The sequence below is a fragment of the Haliotis rufescens genome, unplaced genomic scaffold (genome assembly GCF_023055435.1).
Source record: "Haliotis rufescens isolate VD_foot unplaced genomic scaffold, xgHalRufe1.0.p SCAF_2, whole genome shotgun sequence".
NCBI lineage: Eukaryota > Metazoa > Mollusca > Gastropoda > Lepetellida > Haliotidae > Haliotis > Haliotis rufescens.
In genome coordinates, this window is record NW_025963890.1 from 22,541,147 (window position 1) to 22,558,060 (window position 16,914).

Below are 16,914 nucleotides of genomic sequence, written 5' to 3' on the forward strand. Positions count from 1 at the left end.
GATAGGAAATAAATTGTGATTATACACTCGTTATAAAGCAACAAACGTTCTCTATGTATTCGAAAATGAGTGCTATCTTTCCCATTGTAGCCTCTACCGGAAGGGAATCCCGTATGGTGGACACCGATGAATGTATGTTACAAGAGTTCTGATTGGATATGTATTTTAAGCTACATCCAATTACAAATACTCTTTCTAACAATAACTCTGTTTGCAATATGGCCTCTTGACATGTACTTGTGGCAGGACAAGTTGTCCAAATTTTATCACAACAAACATGTATTTCCCAATTGGATGGCCAAAATATCTTAGGAATTCACGAAATGATTCCTCTCCAATCGAATTCATTGTCAGTAGTTGTGATCGGATGTTTTTTGCCGTTCTCTCGGATGATACTCTGACAATTTGGTATTCAAAGGTACGTGAGTCTGCACTGTCACTGTATTTATATCACTTACAGGCTATTTTCATAAATGTTGACCTTAATTCAGTTCAGTCAAATTGCTATGATATTCAAAGTTTGACGTATACTGATCGTGTGTAGATTTGATGACGGAATATGTGTCGCAATGGTAGGTCAAGTTTTCATTGTTTATTCGACAGGCTTTTCAGCAGCCTTCATTTGAACTGTTTTTTTAATCAGACAGTATGTCGTCGGTCCTAATCTGTTACCAGCGATACATGTCTATCCCTGGATACATTTACTGAATGAGACCTTTATTCCAGAGAAGGTGTGTTGTTATGTCTACTCTGCAATATCATGTTCATATGAAATGTGACAATTCTACACTTACTGTCACTCTCTCCTTCCAGATATTCCATTATGTTTTAAGAATATGATAAGTTTGATTTCATTAAAGAGTGAGTGAGTGAGTGAGTATGGTTTTACACCGCTTTTAGCACTATTTCAACAATATCATAGAGGGGGACACCAGAAATGGGCTTCACACATTGTACCCATGTGGGGAATCAAACCCGGGTCTTCTGCATGACGAGTGAATGCTTTAACCACTAGGCTACCCCACCGCCCCTTTTTGTTAAAGAACATTCTCTGTACTCATATATTACCAGTAGCAATTCATGTAATCACATAAGACTGTTAGACACTTTAATTGACTGAAGCAGGTTTCCATGGAACTAATGGGTTCATCTCTATGTCAAACCCTGATCAAGTTATAACATATACTGTAAAATGGGGGTAAGAATGTTTTAAGTCCACTCACCAATTTCCAGACATTTAAACCCAATTGCTTTCTTAATTACGGTCTTCAGCCTATCCTATTTAACTATGGTGTACAGTGACCAGAGGGCAGTATGCAGGGAGCAGGACAGTTGATTGGAGATTACCTTACCCAATATACTAATTAGTGTGATTTACCTTTGATTGCAGTGATTGCCAAAATGTTTATCTCTGAAAGCTGTTAAAACCAGGTTTCGTGATATATTGTCCAAACATGATTTGATGAGGGTCTTATCAAATATATGCTAAACATATGCTAAAAGTTAGGTATCAATCACCGTTGTAATATGTCTGAGAGAATATAGTAATTTTGCTGTGGGCTGTAAGTCATTTCTATATATTACAATGTACCACGTTCACTGATCAGTCCACTATGGTGCATTATGGTCGAAATACCATTTACGATGATAGTGCCTACTCATACAGAGATGTATATCATTGGTAATGGATAGCACAGATGCAGTCCCTTGACATATACTGCTAAGCTGTGCAGACAATTAGGTCATGATGGAGCTGTAGGTTCTTGGACTGATGATGTATTGACCTTCATTTTATTCACCTGTGACTGGTTCCACAAAGTGGCTGCAGCATTATGACTATCGTAAACGTTATGTTAAACATGTCATATACTAGCATTCTGACAATCATAGCTCTAAAACTGCCTTGTGAAATATGCCGAGGATCTGTCAAATACTGTAAAATACAGGACATTGTGGGTGTTCTTTTAAAATGTGCAGTGTAGAATCTTCAAATGTCTGACCAGTTGACAAGCTACCTGTCCCAAGAATGATCAAATATATCAGTAGATATTAAAAAACTATCAAATTCTCTTGATTTAAATGACAATGCTTGATGAAATTCAATCAAATTGACATCAGAACAGCCCTTACAGTCTATCATGGAAAACACAGTCTTGAAAACAGTGTGTGTCAATTTTTACAACAATTGTTTCATCTTCTGTACTGACCTTTGCTGACCACTTGCCTAGAGGCATGGTCACTCAAGCACAAATCATCTTGTCTACCTACCGGTAAACTCATTACTGATGCTGACATATTGTTGTACACAATCAGGGAAGAATCTGGATCAGACATGAGTTGTTTAATGGATGTGAATGCAGGGGTTGAAAACAACCCTTGTCATCGACATTATAAACCCAGTGCTAACCATGTTAACAGGTATTGTGTCATTGGCTGATCATACTGATAGTGACCAGGTGGGTCGTCATACACCTTCCTCACTTACCGATAGACTCGTGAACGCCCGGGTTAGAATAGGTCTTCAGCATCCCATGGTTGCTGTAAAAGGTGACTACCTGGTATGTAAAGGCGTAAGAGCGACTTACAGGATTGGGTGGTCAGGCTTGCTAACTTGGTTGATGCATGTCATCATATCCCAATTGCATAGGGTGATACCAATTACCGTATTGTCTGGTCCAAACTCGATTATTTACAAACTGCGGTCATATAGCTGGAATATTGCTTAGTGTGGCATTAAACAACAAACAAACAACAAGCAAACTTATCAATACATATTCAGGGATATATTTAGGATTCGAAATTCTGTGATCCTGGCAAACATAGTAGGAAATAATGTATGTTATTTTGTTCAATACCAGTTCGTCGGGAGATCTTTTAGCATTGTATACTAACATTACATTCAGTGTAATAATATAAAACTTAACATTAAATTAAAGCCTCTTTCTCAGTGAAATACAAGTCACCTCTACAAAGCTGTCACTTTAGCTATAACCAGTCTGCAATGTTAGCTACTAGACCAAACAGATGCATAGTAAAGTTCTATTCAGTCTAGTGAGCTTAGCTGGTAATAGTCTAATATCAACATCAAAGTCTACTGAAAATGATGCTTATACTTACAGCCAAGTTCTGGCTAGTAGACTAAAATGCTTTTGGCACAGACTGTATAACTAATATTAACTATACAGTATAAGTATACACATGAAATTGGAACTTAATTTGGAAATCTTTTGTTCTTGCTGCAGACTTGGGGATTATTGGCTTCTGAGAAGATCTACATAAATCATGATATTCAGGGATGAGAATTTTCCGTGGATCCACACATTTTAGTGACCACAAATTTGTTACATTCTGATGATCCCCATAAACACCCCCAAATTATGAACCAACCTCCATTGTAAAGGAAGTTTCAGCTGAAAAGGAAAATATCCATTCTCATCCCTGGATATTGCTATATTTGAGTCACTATACACTATACATTGATGTGAACCTCTCCGGGTTCCATGTTATCAGATTCCAGGCTATAAACCAGTGTTTTACTGGAATGACTTAACTTAGACTTGTTCTTATAGGATTATGCAATCAGAATTAGTATTTGGTTTCATGATAGGCGGTGTTTTATCGCTATCCTATGTAGTTATCAGCCTGTGACACCCCTTTTGCATAACCTTGTAAATATTACTTTTAGAAAAGAAATACAGCTTTAAAACATAAATGGCCACGCTGGGATTCTGAGTAAGAATATTGGTCCCCACTCCCCAGCAACCTGTGCTTGTCATCAGAGGCAAATAAATGGATCATTTGGTCAGGTTCAATTGCTGATTGATTGCTTGCCATCGTATCCCAAATGCAGGGATCGATGATGTCCTTTTAAGTTCACTTTCTTATCTTGACTGAGAGTCTGTGTTAATGATGTTTATTATGAGAAAAATGTCAACAGTAACACTGACAAGGTTTCTGGTCATGGTGGTACTATTAACATGAGGGAATCTGCCAACTCTAAACATATGGAGTTGAGCTGCCTCCCCTGCTTCCTGTAAACACAACGTTCTACACATGGTGGCAGGAAACTGTTTAGTGTCAAAATAGATGCTTCATACTTTCAGTACTTACAAGCTATATCACTGTTTTTCCCTGATGAAACAGTGGTTCTTCGTGTTCATGTTTGTTGTCACTGACCCCCGTAAAAGCATTAACTGAGCAATACTTCATAATAATGTGGTATGGGTCCAATGATCGTATACTGATACTAGTGATAGAAAAAATATATGTGTACACATATCTAAATAATGTTGCAGAATTGTTTATTAAGTGAAAAAACTTCTGTTTCAACAAAATAATTCTGAAATTAGACTTATAAACATGATATATACATTTCCTGTTTTTAATGAACCACCTGCCCCTAAAATCCCCACGCCTCACACCTGGGTGGGGATTGTCTTGAAAAGTAATTAGCATCCAACTCTATCAACAGTATATCATAGTTAGGCTGAGAATTTTTAGCCAACACCACCGCCCACCCCCACGCCACCCCCAAAAATGCAATCAACCGTTCTTTCTAAATAAACATATTTCTATGAAAAAGTAATGGAAACTTGTATATGTCAATATTGAATGGCATCTTTCATCAATGTGAATTAAGTGCAGATGTGTCTGAGGAATGTTATCAAAATGTTCCTTTGGAGTTGCTACATTGGTATCTTCTCACATGGGCAATATATCAGCCTTTCCATTCATGAAGTAAATATTTACCCCTAAACCAAACCGTGGGATACATAATTTATCAAAGATTATTGAATCATTCAAGGCACCTCCATCAAGTTGTTTTTTCGTTTTATGTTGACGCAGACCTGTTTGTTGAAAGTTTTCAAAGAGATTTGCTTTATAATTTGATAGCAATGTAAACTGGTGTAAAATATTTATGTTGACATAAGAACTCTTTACCCTAACATTTTTTAAAATTAACATGAGTAAGCAGGCCTGTTGTTTGAGGTTTATGAATCTATAAACCTCGTAATTCTTTCATTCTCAACATTAGGGTTACAGCAACGACCTCTTGAATTTCATGCTTGATTTGGAAACACTGTTTTCATGGTTAAACCATGTACTCGCTCAATAGATATTGTTTGTTTCTGTCAACAAATTCTCAACAAACTGACACATTTCAGCATGTGTTGGAAAGTTTAACCTAAGTCAAGAAGGAATTATTGACGTTTGTAACCAGAATCTGTCACTCTATTGCCCCAGGGGACACACTATTGTTTACATAAATGTATGTATGAGATTTATGGGATATTTGTCATTCAGCATGTTCAGTCGGAAGTGTTGGTAAACCTGGAGAAATCGTTTTCCATACCATGATATGTATACACTTAAAATTCTGTGCAAAATCTGACATAACATGGCTATGGTTAAAATTTTATGTCAGTGGTACTTTAATACCAGTTGCTTCTTTAACACCAGGTGTTACTTAGCATAGTGAATTTTCTTAGACTTGGAAGGATAGTAGAGTAAGCATGGCATATTGAATTATTATTACTTTTTTTTCACCTAAGGATAAAAATGTATTTTTTTAAAGACCGTTGATCAATCACTTCGTGTAATATACATCATTACAAGGTATTTATTAAAAATCGAATTTTCCCGACAATGAATTATTGACACCAATGGTTAATGATGGTGTCGTTACCATGGTTGCACTCAACTTACCATGCTTACAGGAGTTGTGATCAATCAGTTATAATTGTCAGTCATTAATCGTTAGAACAGCTAGAGTTAGATCATTGCAATAAACCTGTGAAATGATAGTCCAGTCCCATCACCTATATTGACACATTCCCTGTGTTTTTCTTTTTTTGCAAACTACATTATGTACATGTCATTATCAGTTTCCATTTCGTACAAGCATTTGGGCACACACTTGCCTCAATCTTATTAACCATTAGTAGATTGGGAGCTATGAAGTAGCGTTAGTATTGAATGGCTCCCAATATAAACAAGCCCAGAGACATTAGGTCTCCCCTGCTTACAGAGATATTAACACAGTCAGCAATTTTAGTTTCCAACAAATCAAGGCTTTATTTCTCATGGTGATAAAAAGTCAACAATCTTTTGAAAGAGAGTTTAGACTTCTATTTGCTGTGTTGACAAAAGTTGTTCTTCCTTCAGTAAGTGAGATTGTAAAGGAAAAGTAAACATGGTAGATGTGTTTATTTATAGCTTGCAAGTAGAGGATTCGCTGTTTGTATTGATTTTCCCAACATTGTTCGCAGGCAGAGCTTTGCATCGGGCAAAACTGATCATCATGATAACATTGGTCATGATCCTTCCATGAGAAATAAATCTAAGCCTTTTAGTGGAAGTTTACAATCTGGTTATAGTGGTGTAGAGAACATACCTGATGGGAGAGGCTCTGTTTGGGGTTCTGCTGCAAATATCTTAATGACATTCTGCCTTGAAAGTGCTTGAAAATGTTTTTGCTTCTTTGTGTGCGTTTGAAATCATTTTCAAAATTCCTTGTTTTTGGGTGCAACATTTACAGTCATAATGCCATAGTTAAAATAATTCAAACTCCAGGTGCAGAGGGACACACATAGGAAGCATATTACAGTAAAATACAGTTATAACGAACACGCTTATAACGAACTGACCGATATAACAAACTTATTTTTTAGGCCCGGCCTTTTGTTGTATATATGCTGTATATCTGTTTATAACAAACTATGGTTATAACAAACTAAAATTAGTGATCCCTTGAGTTTGTTATTCAACGTAGTTTACTGTATATTTTTACAAAATACCTTGTGATGTTTATTTTATGAACACGGTTACTAATGTGCTCTATCTTGACATACTCATGAGAAATAAACATAGGAACATGATTAATGCATAGTATGATTCTACAATAATCCTAGGGGTTTAGAAACTGAATAAAACAACGATGGAGTATTAGCAACTGCAGGGCAACTAGGGCAAATAGGGCAACTTTCTAAATTGCAGCTGCTTTTTATCTGTCTCATTGTGAGTAAGTGTGTTGTGTTTAACGCCACTTTTAACAGTATTCTAGTTATATCACGGCATGTCAGCTTAATGTGGGAGGAAGCCCGAAGTGATGCAGATCTCGGACGTTTACCACTTTGGTGAAACCCACAAGCACGGGTATGGTGCTGACAAACCTAGAAACATAATGGGGGTGAACCGGGATTCCAACCCACAATCATAGGTTTCTGGCGTGCCCAAGGGACGCAACTTTGCACAGCGAATCACGGCTCCTTAGACGACTGGGCCAACTGTGCCCCCTGTCTCATTGTGAAATGATATTAGGTCGATAGTAGTTCTTCTTGTTGGCAACTTCACCATGTTCACATCTTTTAAAAGCCCTTGGGCACTCTCCACAACATTCTTGTTATGTATTTCATTTCTTGTTGTTTGACAATATGTACAAAGCATGTAACTAACATACTATCTTTATGTTCCTGATGGAGATGTGGGGATGATAAGCCCCAAGCAACCTAGGTTTGTCTTGACCGGCAACTAAAGGGATAGAGTGGTCAGGCCTGTTGATGACCTGGTTGACGGTATGTCATTGTGTCCCATTTGCATGGATCAATGCTCATGATATCAATCACTGGATTGTCTGGTTCAGACTTGTTTATTTACAGACCACCGTCATATAGCTTGAATAGTGCTGAATGCGGTGTTTTCTATGTTTGCCATACAAGCTGACTAATGAGTGCTGGGTGGTTACAATAGGTGACATCACTGACTGTGTCCATACTGTCATAATGAGTAATTAAGTTAAAATTTAACATCGCATCAGCATTATTTTGCCATATTGCGACTACCATCATAATGCTTCAATTGGATGAATTGTTGCTCAATTTTAAGGTGGCAGTGATTTTCAGGAATAGTGCTGACTGTCGAGTGAACATCATTCACTTGTTTGTAACTATACGTATGTTTACAGCAAGTTAGTAAGTGTTGTTTTAGTTGACATCATCATTATTGGAATATTAACTAATCAACTGTGGTCCAGAAAATAGTGGTTGATAATATGAGCAACAATTCTTACACTAAGTTACAGTCGATCATCTCTCATGACAAGCATGGGAGAATTAGATAAATATTCAGCCCTGGGCCCTGCTGCATGAAGTACTCCTAGCACTAACACAGTTTAATATCATGTGTATGACATACTTAAACATTGACTGATGACAGTTGTAACGCTAAGATTGCTTTGTGGAACAGCAGCATGGAATTCTCACATTTATCCATTTGGTAAATCTAATGTAGTCTTTGAGAAATGTTGCAAGAATTGAATTTCCATGTGTGTCCATGTTTTCTATTGATTACTGTTTGTGACAATTGCCTGTGAAGTAGATGGGCCCCTTGGGTAGCCATTAGAAACAGAAATGTCCCATTTGGTTCTGTAGTGGAAGGAGTACATCAGCAAAAATATTTTGTAATTGTAATCAGTGATTATTTTGTGGGGACAGTGATGCCTGGTACACAGTTTGCCATGAACACAAACTCAGGGATGAGATTGGTCCTTCTGTACCATGTCTCTATGATTGAAAATACACATCTGATTTTGTTTTGTGGCCATCCTTTCTTTTAGGAAAAAGAATTTAAATAGGATTATGATCTAAAATCGTCAACTAAATCTTCAATATTGTGGTTCTGCTATAGCTACTTAATGGCAATTGTTTGTGAATCGGTCCTAAGGAGATAGCCTCAAGCATGTTAAAGCAGTATTAGAAAATATGTGTGATAATAATATGTATTTATCATGTTTATCATGACAAGTCTGTTCAGTTCTTGTAGCCATGTTCGCCATTGAACTTTCATCGGTGCTACTGCATCATTACTTAGTAAAGGGAACATTGATACTGATACGATTGTCTGGAAACATTGACACCAGGTTCCCTTTGAAGGGTAGCAAATGAATATGCATGCATCAGCAGAAACATGAGGTGAGTCAAGTTGCATCTGTCAGCTATGGTATAAATACCAAGGTCAGCTCAAGGGTAATAGGATGAAGTGAAGTCTATCATGTCTAATATTGGTTGAGAGATGTGAAAGATATTAAGGGACATGGATCTTATGTCAGGAAGATTCAGCCCCATTCCCACAGGATCTTGCCTTGTGTCTCTAGATGTCAGCTGTTTTTTAACAGATCTTGTAGTTTAATTGAGAAATGGATCATGATGCCACTTTTGACAAATCGTCCATACAATCTATAGAGCCATAGGAGTTTCTTTTGCAGTTTCCAGGATCTCCCATTTGGTATCCTGTATCTCTTAATTGGATTACTATTTCTCTGACTTAGACTATTACCACCTAGATGGCAGAATCCTAAATATCTGTGCTGACTATATTTATCCTTTTGCTGTTAAAACAACAGTTGGATATTATCTATCAAAACCATGCTCATCTGAATAATTGTTGAAAATAGATTGATTTCAATTGTTTGCATTTTTAAGAAAGCTGTTAGACACTTTGTTTTCCTTGTATCAAAAGTGGCAAATGCATCAGAATATATCATGTACGGTATATCTATTACTTTGTTACAGTGTTCGAAATAAGCGCCTGCTTGCAGGTCTGTGGCAGGTAGATCTTGTGTCAGGCCTGTATTTTTAAATTTGTATGGGTCCATATGGCCTGCAGTTAATTTACATGTTGATTTATTTGTCACAATAAGCTGCAGTTTTTTAAATGAAGGCCTGAAGAGTTTAGACAGATTCTGCATCTTCTTAAGTCTGTTGGTCCTGATGGCAGCCTAGCAATTTGTTTTATTTGAAAAACTGCTTTGTAGGAATACCAATATGTTCTGGACATATACAATAGAGCCTTATGATTGCTTAGTTCATCCTTGACTTGTTAATCTTTCAAACTTGAACATTGTTAGTTAGACAAACATCTAGTCTCTGAAAGGAACATATCTTACAGAAAAGATAGTTGTTAAAAAAGTTTTGTGGACTTTATCTCAGTTCTGGTCAAGTCTTCTAGATCTTCTGAAGGTTTGGAATTTAAGTACCGTTATATCTGAATCAAACAGAAGACCATGTTAGGACTGTGTACTCGATCCATGACCGGTTAGTCTGTCGAACGTGGCCATGGTCAATAACACTGATCTGCTGTAGGTGGGTACTGACCAGCCTATTGCCTGTGGGCACGTGTCTACACAAGTTATGAAGGAGGAACATCCCAGAGAGATCCCCATCTCATTGTTAGCATTGTTAACCTGTAATCTTCTAGGGTCAGTGCCAGGTCAGCTTGACCCCCTCCATGGAGCTGGCAGTACAGCCAGTGGCTAGGGCTATGTACACAGTACCAGACTGTGGTGTCTTGTAAGGAATACTCTATAGGTGGCTTTGTGTCTGGGTTGAAAATAGTGAAATGTTGATTCTGATACACTTTATTTGGGATATTATCATGATTATAATCATCATAATAATCATAATAAAAAGTTGAAAGTAACCAGGTCATCAGTGACTGCTACTTTGGTGCATTCAGTTCTTGTAAACATTCCACTCTTGAATATGCCCTATCCATCCATCTTCCCCAGGCAAAAGAGTTAACTGGCTTTAAAAGTCCAGTTTCCACCCTTGCCGAACTAGGGTGGTATTATGGAGTTACATTTTGGCTGTACTAACGAGTATATGCGCAACAAAATCGAAATCCGGTTCATAAACTGTAATGCAGATTTCGGTCAAATGCAGAATTTGCAAAGCATGTGCAACTTGTCAACAGATATTTTCTAAATCTTTTCATGTTTTTAATCAAGGTGCTCACGTGATTTGATGCACTTTGCGATGTCAGACTCGTTTTATCACAATAAAGATATTGATTAACGATCGATTTCTTTGAAGCAAATGCAAGTGATACAAGAGGTGGAATCTGATTGGTCCAAAGGAGAGGTATAGAAAGGACAAAACTTGTAATAGCCGCAGGTGGCGCTACGATCGAGCCCAGGAATTTGAGCCTAGTTCGGCAAGGGTGGAAACTGGACTTTTATAGTCAGTTAACTCTCTTGCCTCGGGAAGATGTATGTATCCATCTTCTCATGCTTTGATACATGGGTTCAGTTGTGATGCTGTTTACACAAAATTGTGCATAATGTCGGGGGTGGGGGGAAAGAGAAATGTGGTGCCCAATTGTGAGCCCGGTTTAGATTATGAACCCAGCAACCTGTGCTTGTTGAGGTAACTTCATGGATCCGCTGGTGGTTTGGTTAATTGAGTGTCATCATACCCCCATGGTGTGTGACATGCTCATAATGTCAATCACAGGTTTATTTCAACCAGAGATGAATATTTATCAGGCCACAGTCATATTGCTAGAATATTGCTGAGTGTACTGTTTAAATAAATGTGTATAGGCCTGACATTCAAACAGATACAGATCACTGTTAATTATTTTGATTCACAGGAATAGCTGACAAGCAGTACAATTTTATTTTTCAATTTGACCATTTTATCTGTGTGCATGTTGTGTACAATCCCTATAATATTTCTAGCTAGACTTTTTCGATAACATCGATGTAGAAAATGCAGACATTTTAAAGATGCTAATATCTTGATCTAGAGCCTGACAGACAATCTGTGATAAGCTATATTAATCCAGACTGATTTGCTAGTGATGGAGGATTTTATATTTTTGTCTTATTTGTAGATTTTACAAAAATCTATAAAAGTTAACTCTATTTAATAAACCAAGTGACTTTTTTTTACTATATGCTCATGTAGTATGATGTATGAAGACACTGCGCCAAGGCCATGCTGACCCTGGCTGAGTTCTCCTGCAAATATGACTCACTATGGATGACATGAGATGGCATGTACAAAAAGTGAAAATCCAGTGAAAAAATGAAATGTCATTCTGAAAAGTTGCTTCTATTGCTTAAAAATGGTAGAATGTTAGTTGCCGGTTGATGATAAAAAGCAAGAAATTGATTTTAACAAGCCTTATTACTGTCGGATGACTTTAAGATTTAACTTCCATCTTTCCATGTTTAATTGCTCCTAATTTTCACACTCCTTTCTTGAACAGAGCACTTTGTACAATAACAGGGTATGAGGTATTTTAGGCTGTCGAAAATCTGGATATCACAAAATACAATATTGATTTATAATTTGAAGTATGATTTGATTTAATTTGATAAAACATATGATGTTTGAGTTATTGATTTTTCAAACAGATATATCTGGAGATATTATATATTATTGACTGTGTCCAGGTGTCAACTGCTGTCTATTATTACGATACGGATTTTATGTTGATGTGGGATATTACATTGTACAGTGTTGTATGCAGGGATTTAAATTTATTAGTGTTTGAAACAGTGTTGTCGAAAACATTCTATGGAAATTTAAGTAGATAGGGATCCAGGATTTTGGAAACCACAGGGAATACACATTATGCACATGTCATGAAGTGAAGCAAAGCACATGGTAGGTTGGCATGGCAGGTGTCTGGAATGTTGGGATTGTGTTTTGTGTAGGATGGGGATGGTGGTGGGGGTTGCACCCTCCTCTGGATCTGTCAGTAACAAACCTGATGTCATCACCAGTAAGTGGGGTAGGGAGGTGAAGACTCACCTGAAACACGATACTTGACACTTGATGTCACACTTGCACAGTGACATATATGCAGTCATATTTGCTAATATTTATCAAGTGTATGCTAACTGTCAGCCTTTCTTGAGTTCATTACATTAGGTGTTTCCCCAGTGGGGATTCAGGTTTCAGTAGGTCCTCAGAACCTCTGTAGTAGGTCAGACTCTGCACATCTTAGATCTTCATCTTAGACTGTGTGTCATCTTAGTACACCAACAAGTGCACCAACAACATGGGATGTTTCTCTTGCAGGGATTTACCTAGGTTTCCAAACTAAGTCCCCTTTTTCAGGCAAATGGGGAATACTTGGTACATTCAGAGGTCGTTTAACATTGAATATTAACATTAGATTTGATGCAATAATGTAAAACTAAACATCAAAGTCTCCTCAGGGCTCGAAAAACCACTCGTATTGACGAGTGACAGCTTGTGCAGGGCGAGAAAGAATTGAAGAAACGCTTGTCCTTCCAGGCGAGTACATATATTTCAGTCGTATTGATTCATTTCAAATCGTTTGCAATAAAATGTGCAAGATAATTTCTAACCTAAGATACGTTTTCATTTCTCGCACAATCTAGCCAATAACAACGAAATACATGTTGAGCATGTCATAAATAGATGACATACTTGGCAACTGTCTTTTACAGAAATAAACAGAAAGTGCGTTTGCGCAGTAGGTATTGAAACTAGTTTTTAAAGTAAAAGAGAGACTTTCAAAAAATATTTTGTTGTAAGCGACTTATGATTGATGCTCAAATGTCAAAGTGATAGTGAACAGCTGATGATTGATTTTGTGAGAGAAATGGCTGATAATAGTGATATACGGACATTTTTTATAGTGGATGGTGGGGTTAAGGACAAAAAACATGATTTAATTAACAAACAGGCTGAAAGAAGAAAAAATTCTCAAAAACAGTGTGGCTGTAAATAAAGAAAACGAACCATGTAAGAACCATGGTTGAGTGAGTTGGAATGGATGGAGGTGAACGTAGATGACGGGGACTTTGAATTATTTTGTACTGTCTGCCATAAATAATAACTTTATGAAATTTCCCAGGGCAAGTGAAAATATAGCAGGACAAGTACAAAGTATTATTATCTGCTTTCCCTGCAGGACAAGTTGGGTTAAAGAAATTATTTGAGCCCTGCTCTTCTACTTTATTGGCCCTGTCCCTTCTTCAAGCCATAACTTTAGATAGGACTAACAGCATGAAATAAGGGAAATGTTTAATTTCAAGTTGGGAAGTGTTGCTGATATTTTGCTGTAGATTTGGGGCCGCATGTTGGCCTCTCAGCAGGTGTTGGTAAATCCCTGTCATGCTATCAACCCCTGGTTGGCCTGGCCAGGAATCGATTATTTATTGGCCACACTTTTTCATAGCTGGAATAAGACAGATGCTGGCATAGAACAACAAACAAGCTCGAATGATGACATACATTTCATTTCAAGACAAAAAAATTAATACCAACTAGTGGAAAAAAAGGCCTTATCATTATTTGAGAACAGTTTTAACATTGAGAGCTTTAGCCTAACAGGCAGTGTTAAAATTGAATATGGAATCTTAATGGGTACTTTTCATAGCTTGTTATGTTAAAAATCAGAACTTAAGGGGTCCTATATTTAAATACTATTATTAAATAGAAAATATCGCGAACAAAATTAAATTCTTTTGCATTGGAAGCTATGGATCTGCCACACTTAGGTGTTAAATCGTGCATCATCATTGAAATGGATTTTGTAATGTGCCTGTGCCACAGTGCCATGCTATAGAATGAACACTGAATAGCTGTTGTGAATTTGATATGTATCTTAATGTAGGCTAGATATTGTGATATAACCCATATTGTGTTGAGTATGATGTAATCATCCATGGCAGTGTATTCTTGGAAGCTGCAAGAGGTTGATTATCATGATCATCAAAGCTGTCTGTCCCAGGAACTGCCTGCCATTAACAATCACAATCTGTTTCCTGATAATGTCATGTATAGGGACGTGTAATTGTAATGGAAAGATATTGCTAAGCAGATATTGCAGGGGTAGATTTAAGATGCCACAATTGTCTGGCCACCAGGGCCGTAGAGTTGACAAACTCCACAATATTCATTGCCATGCTCGCCAAGTTCATATGATCCTATCAGATATTCTTCCTGATTCTATTTTGTTACGTGATCAATAGCTGCCATGACATTCAGTTGATGAATGAAAATTGGGATAAAAATAGGTTATAAGGCAGTGTTAGATCCAGATTTGTCAAAGTACTGATGCTACATATATCACATACAGTAAACTATGGTTAAAACGAACTCAAAGGGACCACTGATTTTAATTCATTATAACCCTAGTTCGTTATAAGCATATATACAGGATACATAGAGCAAATGGACGGGACCCCACAACAGTTCATTATATCCAGATTGTTATAAGGGTGTTCGTTATAAGCAAAGTTAACTGTATGTAACTGCTCTACAAGCCTAAACTAGCCTCCTTAGCCTGAGGCTTCTTTGTCTGTTGATATAGAGATTATATGTGCTGAGCTTTCCGGACCAAAGAAATTTTACAAGCTTCAGGTTTTGGACTTAAAAGTGGACTGCTGGCAGTGCTAATGTTTTTCATGGAAATAAACATACAAACACATGTTACACAGACATGCACCAAAATCCTGTACTCGGTACAGGGGGACCCCAGATTACTTCGTTGTTAATGTTGTTAACTAATACTAATAGGCTTTTATTATCATGTTGAATCTAAATTTGTGTTCAAAAGTTTGATCAATACAAACAATAGTTGATAATAGTTGGGGCCAGTACATTTCTTAACAGGTGCTACAAGTATTAGTCGTAGGGTTAAATGAATTGGAGCAAATACTGTTCCACTTACAGTAGCCTGAAAGAGGAAGTGTTTACACAGTATCTTAGTCTAATAATATATTGGAATTAAAAACACGAAACAAATGATTCAAGAACTTATTTTCCTTTACACTTTGAATGAAATCTTTGTTCCTTTCTTTCAACTGCGAAGGATATGGGCATGGTTTGCAAGGTTTGTGGAACTGGCAAAGTAGGTCATGTGGTTTCCTCATTGGAAGAGGATGTTATCACAGTAGAAGTAGCAGGTGTTGCTGGACGTTTACCTTATTCAACATCGCCCACTACTTTCAACAAATGGTCACTTGTCCTTTTGTACTGTAGGAAGTAATACCTAAGAAATCATTTCATTTTCAATCAGTCTTGTCCAACTATTTACTTTTCTTTGTGTTTATGTGTATAAGAGAGCATAATGACAGCCTCACAGGACAGAATAAAGAGAGCTATTTAGACATTATTAAAATGACTCTTACTTTCTCCCTGATTGCCGTGGATCTATGTCCTGTTAGTTGAGCGATCAGCGATTGTATAGGCATGTTGCTGGCATTGCATAAATTGAATGATTTGTGAAAAATCCCTCAAATCCAGCGATTTCACAGAGCCTTCTGACCACGTGGGACAGGGTGTGTCTCTCCACAGCTACGGAGTCACACTACCATGTGTCAGGCTTCAGATACTTCAAGGCAAACTCAACACAAGACAGAAAATGCTTCAAATAGAATTTTTATTCTAGTTCTAAACAAATAACCAAAAGTATATTACATAATTTATCAAACCAAACAAGACCTGTAGAGCAAATGTTGACTGACAGTGGCAACGAATTGTTTTTTTTGTCTTGTTTTTGTTGTTGTTATGGATGATTAGACAGACCATATCATAATAAACGCAACAGAAATGAACAATATTGTAAATCGCCATGTGATATCTGAAATACTGTTCCAAGCGGTGTTAAACCAAACTCACTCACGTTGACCTTGTTGGCTGCCATTCTCAAATTTGTATTCGTGTTAATTGACAAAGCTGGCAGGCTCTACAATCCAAGTCACGCGTCATGTTCAGGTTGGTGTAATAGGTAGTTCATCAGTGTGATGGTTACATGGCTCCTTGATGCAGCCTTGATGCATGACTGTAGCATGTACAGGAGAAGACGTGACTAGGCAGCAGTAGAATTTGGCACTAGTCCTATAGTCCTTGCCAAACTGCCCAATAGTTAAGGTATCATAAGGACGAGTAGAAATTTGCCCTTTTTAAGGGTTTTGGTATATGTTATCATTATAAGGACTAGTGGACGAAAACTGTTTGTTTCTAACGCTGCTAGGCACTAGACAAACAAGTATTGTCCTTTTTAACAGTGCTTGTTCACATGTTCGGGGGAATGTTGTGATGTGTACATTTAAACAGTTAATGAAAAAGACATGTTACCATGAAAATGGTT

General features: G+C 37.2%; 1 protein-coding gene across 3 annotated transcripts in view; it reads left to right on the top strand.

Moving 5' to 3' along the window:
• The first annotated feature begins 215 nt into the window (after positions 1-215).
• Positions 216-16,914, top strand: part of LOC124111990 (guanine nucleotide exchange factor subunit RIC1-like) — a 78,843-nt gene continuing 62,144 nt past the window's right edge. For all 3 annotated transcript variants that reach the window (XM_048399756.1, XM_048399757.1, XM_048399758.1), the window contains exon 1: positions 216-418. In XM_048399756.1, the coding sequence (XP_048255713.1) occupies positions 278-418 (141 nt within the window). In that variant the 5' untranslated portion in view covers positions 216-277. The remainder of the gene's footprint in view (positions 419-16,914) is intronic.